The 8476-nt window shown below is 33.8% G+C and overlaps 2 protein-coding genes across 2 annotated transcripts; both read right to left on the reverse strand.

Moving 5' to 3' along the window:
- Positions 1 to 624: 624 nt before the first annotated feature.
- Positions 625 to 2554, reverse strand: LOC115973480 (60S ribosomal protein L9-like). The gene is made up of 3 exons (XM_031093743.1): positions 2103 to 2554; positions 1094 to 1216; positions 625 to 1001 (listed from the first exon to the last, which is right to left on the reverse strand). Exons 1-3 carry the CDS (start codon positions 2475 to 2477, stop codon positions 918 to 920), a joined length of 582 nt encoding a protein of 193 aa, XP_030949603.1. The 5' UTR covers positions 2478 to 2554; the 3' UTR covers positions 625 to 917.
- A 4620-nt stretch (positions 2555 to 7174) lies between these two features.
- LOC115973483 (germin-like protein subfamily 1 member 14) lies at positions 7175 to 8234 on the reverse strand. The gene is made up of 2 exons (XM_031093745.1): positions 8051 to 8234; positions 7175 to 7872 (listed from the first exon to the last, which is right to left on the reverse strand). The coding sequence occupies exons 1-2, from the start codon at positions 8178 to 8180 to the stop codon at positions 7322 to 7324; spliced, it is 681 nt and encodes a 226-aa protein (XP_030949605.1). The 5' UTR covers positions 8181 to 8234; the 3' UTR covers positions 7175 to 7321.
- Between the last annotated feature and the right edge of the window lie 242 nt (positions 8235 to 8476).

Below are 8476 nucleotides of genomic sequence, written 5' to 3' on the forward strand. Positions count from 1 at the left end.
ATCAACTTGAAAACAATGAACGATTACTTGGGTTGTATGATAAGTGACATCGTTGGGTGCCTGCCTTTATGAAAGATATGTTTTGGGCAGGAATGTCAACAATGCAGCAAAGTGAAAGCATGAATGCTTTCTTTGATAAATACATTAATAAGAAAACTACTTTAAAACAATTTGTTGAACAATATGAGAATGCTTTGGCAGCAAAGGTGCATAATGAAACTATTGAAGATTTTAATTCTTTCAATTCATGCATTTCCTGTAGAAGTATTTATGATAGGATAAACAATTTCAGAGTGCTTACACTCAAAGAAAATTTCCAAATTTCCAAAATGAGATAATTGGAAGTATTTGTTGCAGTTTGTCTTCATGTAGAAAAGATGACAACTTTTCAGAGTATGAAGTATGTGAAGATGTATCACGTGGAGAGGGTCAGCGGAGTGTAATTTTTCATGTGTATTTTAATGAGGATAACAGTGAAGTTAATTGCAAATGCAGGTTGTTTGAGTTCAAGGGGATAGTATGCAGGCATCAAATATTGGTGTTTATTCATAGGAAGATTTATCGAATACCAGACAAGTACATCTTAAATAGATGGAATAAAAACGTCAAAAGGAGGAATACTAAAGTTTGAATAAGTTATGACACCATTATGAAAACTTCGTAAATGACCAACACTCTACCAAGCGACCAGATTGTTTCGGAACGAGTTACAATTTCAGTAACATTACAGAAACAGGGGAACAGAAAACCAATTTAAGGATGGCACAATGAGATCAAACATAAGATAAATGAGTCATATCACACCAAAAAACAGAGTTCACTCCATGCAAGGGAGAACCCAATGAAGAGGACAACAAAAATAAAATCATTCTAAATAAAACTTTCACAACAAAATTGTAGATCAATTACACATACAATTACTCCTCTACGATGGTTCCCCTCTCACTGACATAAATTCCGTCAAGGAATTTCCGGATATCCTTGTTCTTCACGTGACACTTCTGCAAAACCGACAAGAGATTAGGTCAGCAAGTGCAGCTAACATATGACTGAAATGATTGTGCATTTTTTTTTTTTGGACAAAGAAACGGACCTGGTTTATCAAGGCAGCAGATCGAGAGACCAGTTCGATGTCGTTCCCATCCAGTACAAGCTCATCCTTGACCTTTTCAGATCGGAGAATTGTGACCCCATCAAGCATATCCACCTTCCTTACCTAAAACCCAACAAACACAAAAATCAACCATGTCAATTAACTTGTCAAAGTTTAGCATCAACGAATCCAGGCCTTAGCCTTTAGCAACAATGCAAAAAATTAACAAGTAGCACCATGAAACGCTTAAGGGGCTGCACTATTACAAACTACAAAGCGCTCGTCACATTCGGAAAGTGAACATATGATATCAAAGTACTACATGAGAGTGACTACTATTGACACCACCAAACGATAACCATTAACATGTAGAACCATAAAAGGCTTTAGGGCTGCACTATTACAAAGGCTAGTCAAATTCAGATAGTACACAAACAATAAAAGGCTTTAGGGCTGCACTATTACAAAGGCTAGTCAAATTCAGATAGTAAACAAACAATAGGAACTGCAAATATAGCCCAAAACAGAGTCTTTGTAATATCCTACCATTTCAGTTTTGCATTATTAGATATAAAAGTACTGTATGAGAGTGACTACTATTGACACCACCAAATGATAAGGCTAAGAATTAACATGTAGAGCCATAAAAGGGTTTAAGGGGCTGCACATTCAGAAATTCAACAAACAATAGGAACTGAAATTATAGCCCATAACAGAGTACTCTGTAGTATCCTAATATTTCAGTTTTGCATATTAGATATAAAATAACTACATGAGAGTGACTACTATTAACACCACCAAATGATAAGTATTAACAAGTTTAAACTTCCTAAAACAATAAAACCAGAATCGATTACTACAACAAACATACATAACCCATATTCCAATTTTATCCCATTTCCCATAGCTAACACTCAAAAATGCAGTAAACAAAAAACGACCCAGATGCAAAAACTGCAAAACAAGGAGAACCCAATTGAAAAAAAGAGAGAAAAGAGAAATGGGTTACCTTTTTTTCTCCAAGAAAGTTCCTGATCTCGATGGACTTGCTGGTGTTGGTGATACTGGCATTGATGGGGAAATGAGCATAAACGAACCTCATCTTGTAACGGTAGCCCTTGGTGACACCGGTGATGAGATTCTCGACGTGGCTGAGCGCGGTGCGGATGGCGGCGGAGGTCTTCCTGGAGCCGAACCAAGCGTCGATCTTCAGCTTTCGGTTCCCAGTTTCCTCGTCAGTAATGAGATCGAAATCCAAGTTCAAGTGCTTGAAATTTCTGACGAGCTTGCCACGTGGGCCTTCCACCTCGATGACCTTAGCGTTCACCTTAATCTTGACCCCATCTGGGATGTCCATGGTCTCCGATGACAAGATGGTCTTCATTTTTCTTGCTCTTGTTTGTCTCTAGCTGCGGCACTGAGAAAGAAGAATGGTGGAGGAGGCAGCCAAAAACCCTAAACGGTATGTTTATATATTTATGTAGAGAGAGAAAAAGTGAACCTAAACCCTTTCGGCCTTTATTCATTATCTATGGGCTAAAGCTACTTGGGTTGGTAGTTCTAAAAATTAGCCCAAAACAACTTGACCCGTATGAATTTCATTAGATTTTTTTTTTTTAATGAATAATTATCATGATATATAGAGAAAAAAAATAGTCATTTTTTCATGCCTAATTATAATAAAAAATAATAATAATAATTTTTTTTTTGCACATGCTCAAAGGTTCTTTCTCATTTGGGGTTTATGTTAAAAATTTTCATTCATTTAAATTAGATGTTTTTGCATTTGTCTAGTGGTGCTAAACATTTCTCTTTTCTTGTTTTAACTGCTTATCTTTTCTCGTCACAGCCACAGGGTTTAATTTGGTTTGACGATATTGGCCCTGGCCACGTTAAAATATTAGTTTCCAGTTTTGCCCATTCGATCCATTACTCCAGTTGCAAGTTTTTTTGTGTGTGTGTGTGTGGAGAATTTGGAGGGGATGGGAGAGAGTTTCTATTATAATAATAATAATAATAATAATAATAAATTGTCAAATTTGTACTTATGATGTCAATTTATGTATATTTTTTTAATTGAACAAAAATTTATATTTCAAATAGCATTGAAATGAGTAGTTTGTGTGGGTGTGTGGTACTAGACTACTAGGTATCATCACACTCCTAGATATATTTGTGAATGAGAAATGCATAAATATTGTTAGACAAACACACAAACCTTGAATTGGGATGAAGAGAAAGTTTTGACATTAAATCAACCAAAAAAAAAAAAAAAAAGCCTTAAGGCACGTGGATAGCACTTGTGTAAGAAATTGCTCATGTCATATTTTACTCGTACCCATATCCATCATTCCTAGTCTGCAAAATAAATTGGAATGACTGAAACTCTGTATCTTTTTGAATCAGACTCAATGAACACGGTTGAAATCTATGATTAACAAAATGGCACTTTTCATTTTAAAAAAATAAAAATAAATGAATTATTTGTTTATTTATCAAGTCTGTTTAAGTAGACCGTAAGGGACCATTGCTAGGATGGACCACGCAATACTATATCACAGATGGCAACTCTGGAAAATTATTTTACAAAAGGTGAAAAACTCACCAATGATAAGTTTTTTTTTTTTTGGCTTGCAAGAACTAAATTAATGCACAAAACCATTCCAAGCGATTAACGGTTTAAATAATTAAAAACACCAAATTTGAGCACATCAGCCTTTTGACTTGTTGCTGATTCGAATTGTTTTGAATCATACCCAAACAGCACAGAACCAAAATCCCCCAACACTGAACTAACATCAAGAAAGACACTACGCCAAGCAATGGCCATTTTACACAATTTGGTGATTTATCATTTTTGATTGTAACAACAAACATACCTCTATGTGTGCGTGAGCATCACTAATGCCACCATTATGAAAACTTTGTAAATGACTTGTCTAGCAAGCAACCAGGGAAGGGAGAAAACCAATTTACAGAAACAGGGGAAGCAGAAAACCAATTTAACAATGGCACAATGAGATCAACTTAAGAAAAGTGAGTCATATATATCACACCAAAAATAGTGTCACTCCATGCAAGGGAGAACCCAATGAGAAGGACAATAAAAAGAATTTAGATTGGCCAAGTATCTAGGGTATTTCACTGAGTCTGAATGGACCTTGCTTAGGCTAAGAATTCAAACATTACTGCACCCTGAAACTCTTGCCTATATTTGGATGCCCCATATTAATTGTTCATCAGGTAAAAGGACACAAGTCTTGAGCAGAAAACCTTTTTAATAGAAGCATGGCAGAAAAACATTAATAATAGCATTCTATCTTTTATAAAAAAGAAAAGAAAAGAAAAAGTAATGGTTCAATCCAGGGCTCGCATAATTACAATATCATTTGGATAGTATTGTATTTTATGTTTAAATTTATAACAACTGTTCAAATTTTTTTATATATTGAGAATGCTATTTTGCAAAAGCACTACAATTAGTATATTACTGACATTATCTTATGTTATTCTAATCATATTTATGTATTTAAGCTAATGAATTTTTCTGTACATTGCATGAGTTAGCAATTAGTTGTTAAAATAAAATTAACATTAAAGGTCTATTTGGATACCACTTATTAATAAAAATTGAAAACTGAAAACTGAAATACTGTAACAAAATAATTTTTAAATGTGTGAATAGTGTCGTGGGACTCATTTTTAATAAAAGTTTTATTGAAAAAAGGGGTATGTGGGTTCCATGAATAGTGCACAAGATCCATGCGCAAAACGCTGGACATTTGCGCTATCCAAACGTTCACTAATTTTTTATATCATAATAATTAGCTAGAAGGTTGTCGAAATAATTTGTCCCAATTTTATTTTTTACCAATTATTTTCAAGGAAAGTACCGAAATAAAATGGATTAAAGTGAAAACAAACGGACGCCATTTTCAACGACAAAAAGTTATCATCCTCCTATTCACAACCATTAGGAAAACATCATTAAAAAGAATCCTCATTTATTTATCTTGATAATAAAAGAATTTGGCTTATCAAAAAAAAAGAAAAAAAAGAATGCACTTTGTTGTAGTGATATAACATGTCAGACATTCAATTCTGGTTTTCTTTTTTCAAAGAAAAAAAAAAAGGGTGGTGGTTAAGCTTGGTACGTATGTGATTGTTGTGACTGCATTTCAAGAATATGCCTGGATTTCAATTTTCAAAAGTTTATCCTAACTTTAGATGTAATCCATTGAGTTTTGGTTTTAGATAACATTAAGTTGACAACATACTACATACCAACGTAAAGGACCCGCAAGCTCTCCAGTCTTCACCTGCATCATGGAAAATAGACTTCAGTTCAGCTTGAGCTTATGGTCAGCTTTGTTTATATTGCAAATCTGATTTAATGAAATTAAATCTGATTGTTAATGCTTTGATTACTCTCAACTTACACTATTTTTAATTCATTTTATGCCAAAAAGAATAGAAGAAAAAAAAAATAATAAAGAAAGTGATAGATTTGGTTGGTCTTCCTAGCTTATTATTCATGGAAAAAACTTAAATATAGTTTTTCAATGTGCTTAAATTGAAACATATGTCAGTAATCTATATTAACCATTACAGTATAAAATGTACTATTTTTTTAAGAAAAATTAAATTAAATTCACTTATATATTTGAATTTAATTAAGAAAATGTATTGCATCTAACTAAGGAATTATATCTAAGTTTTATTGATTATTTATTTTTTAACGATTTTTTTTTCTTTTTCTTAATATTCTTTAACCACTTCTGTCTTTACTACTTTTCAACTCACATGATGACCAAGACAAATTTGGAGTAGGCGATCTCATCACCGAAACTCAAACAAGGCACTTGCATTATACGTAAGCTATCCTTAATGGCTTAATGTAAAAGCCACTCTAAATTTTATTACAACAAGTTAACAAATTGACATAACAATCAATGTAATTGATGGATTTCAATAACAGAATAAACAAAAACATTTTTGTTGTTGTTGTTTTGTGAGACATGAATTTATAAAGGTTATATAGTAGGCGATCTAAATTTGGTATTCAAGACGGAAATCAGGTTATATATATAAAGATATTTAACGGTGCTCTTATGTGTTGTACGACAGCATGGAAAATTGAAGCACATGACAAAGATTAGGCTAATTACTTGTTATGGTGTACAAGAGAGTTCCAACCCCTTGGACATGCAGACAATTTTATTCTTCTTCTCATGATAAAAACACATAATATCTCATAATAAATTTCTTGAGCACAATTTTCACGTATTTCATCTAATCCAGGAACAACAAATTCCAATCTGATTTTCTATAGAGACTTTTATCACCAAGAAAAAAGTTGTTAAACTCGTGTCTTTATCTTCAAACTTGAATTCCAAGAAATTATGACTTAGTCTTATCGATATCTTTTTATCCATGTATAATCTTTCTATTCACGTAAACAAGACCCAGTAAAAATTGTTGATTAACGAGGCATTACAAGCCAAGGGCCAACACAACACATGTAACAGATTTTAAAGTAAGTTTTATCACTGAGAGGGCCGGTATTAGTTCCGTCAAAAAGTGAACATGCAAACCGATGAGAAAAGGTTTTGGTGCTGCTGCTGTAGCGTAATTATCTGTTAATTTGTTTTATGTGTCTGAGTGTATGATAGCCTGTAGATTTTATGTCTTAATTTGAATGGATGAATTTTTCAGTTTTTAATTTGAAGATTTATTTTGTTAATTTCTGTAACTACTGTGGCGGCTGTCGATCCAAGCTAGATCAGGTTCATGTTCATCTACAATTTAATTATAATAGTGTTGCTCACAAATTACGTGAGTCAGCTAGGGATGACCAAAGCTAGCTTGGGATACAGCATGTGAGCTGAAAATGAATATATTCAATTTATGTAACAGTGCCTATTTTTTTGGTAGGCATTTTTCATTTAACTATAGTTGAGCTTCAGCCAACCTTAAATAAACTGTAACTTAATACATCATGCAAAATTTCCCCCTTTTTTAAATTTAGCAAATAGTGGTTTTACTGCATAAATTAATAGACAAATTGACAAATGAGGAAGAGGTATTAAAGCCAACATTATTTTTATATCCCAAATCCTCCAAATTAGAAAAGAGTTACATATATAAGCAATCTTTTATTCTAGTTATGATTGCACGGGGATAAACAAAATGACTAGTGCCTCAAGGCACTTACAAACATTTTTTTTTCTAATAATTGTGATCTCCAAATTCTTTCTGAAGCTCTTCAACCACATTTTTGTCGAGTTGGAACGCCTTGGTGAGAACATCAGGATTAATGGGAGGATTGGATCCAAATACAGCATCTGCTATTGTGATTACGCCTGCATTTTGGCTGCTTAAACCAGAAATGGCAATTGCTTTAGTTTTTCCCACATTTAATTGGAAGTGAATGAGACCAACTGGAAAGACAAACACATCCCCCTTATTTAGAGTTTTGGTGAAGAGGCGATTTTCTGTGTTGGATGTTACAAAACCAACAAAGAGAGTACCCTCCGCGACTACTAGAATTTCAGTGCCGCGAGGGTGAGTATGGGGAGGATTTTCTCCATATGGTGCAAAGTCAATTCGAGCCAAGGATATGCCAAGAGTATTAAGGCCTGGTAACGTGTCTACGTTCACGGTAGTGACGTTTGACCCAACTTTATTATCTGTGTTCCCAGCATTGTTCAATCCCTCAAAGAAGAAATCTTCAGCTTTGACCAGCTTTGGATCCTTGCAAAACTTTCCATTAACGAATACTGCATAAAGGAATTTTTGTTACGGACACTTTAAAAAGAATGCTCAAGAATTCAATGCAGAAAATAGTAAGGCCAGGTAGCTAATAATATTTCTTCCATTAATATTCCGGTTAGTGTAGATTCTTCACATGACAAAAGTAATGCAAAAACCTGAAAAAGAAAAAGAAAAGTTATGTACCGGCTGATTTGGAGTCCGAGTAGTCCTTAAGTGCAACACAAAAGTCCTGCAGGGGAGCGGGGTCAGAGGCAGAGGCAAGAGAGAATGCCAAAGCGAAGAGGGCAACAGTTACAATGTAAGCTTTCCTCATATTTCAGGCTTACTCTATCTTCTGTTCTATATATTTTTGCTTCGGGTGAGGGATGAGAAATGTTGCATGGAAAGCATGTCTATTTATAGATAAGACACATTGAATAGGTCAATGGTTTTCCATAAGTGAATGATATATAGATTTGTTCAGTCTTTCATTATTACCAATTTTCTTTTTGATTGCCAAATTATTCTTTAACTACTTCCCCGTGCCTTAAATTTTCAACAAATAAGACCAGATCAATGATATAATATTACAATTCTATGTTACTACGGCACAACCAATCTTAACAACTG

The sequence above is a fragment of the Quercus lobata genome, unplaced genomic scaffold, assembly GCF_001633185.2.
Source record: "Quercus lobata isolate SW786 unplaced genomic scaffold, ValleyOak3.0 Primary Assembly Scq3eQI_1961, whole genome shotgun sequence".
Lineage (NCBI taxonomy): Eukaryota > Viridiplantae > Streptophyta > Magnoliopsida > Fagales > Fagaceae > Quercus > Quercus lobata.

Excerpts from the sequence above, each read along its gene's own strand:
- LOC115973480 (XM_031093743.1), bottom strand. The coding sequence starts at position 2,477 with ATGAAGACCATCTTGTCATCGGAGACCATGGACATCCCAGATGGGGTC. Across the intron at positions 1,217-2,102 it reads ACTTTCTTGGAGAAAAAAAG|GTAAGGAAGGTGGATATGCT; the intron begins GTAACCCATTTC and ends GTTGGGTTTTAG. Across the intron at positions 1,002-1,093 it reads CTGCTGCCTTGATAAACCAG|AAGTGTCACGTGAAGAACAA; the intron begins GTCCGTTTCTTT and ends TCGGTTTTGCAG.
- LOC115973483 (XM_031093745.1), bottom strand. The coding sequence starts at position 8,180 with ATGAGGAAAGCTTACATTGTAACTGTTGCCCTCTTCGCTTTGGCATTC. Across the intron at positions 7,873-8,050 it reads CTCGGACTCCAAATCAGCCG|TATTCGTTAATGGAAAGTTT; the intron begins GTACATAACTTT and ends TCCTTTATGCAG.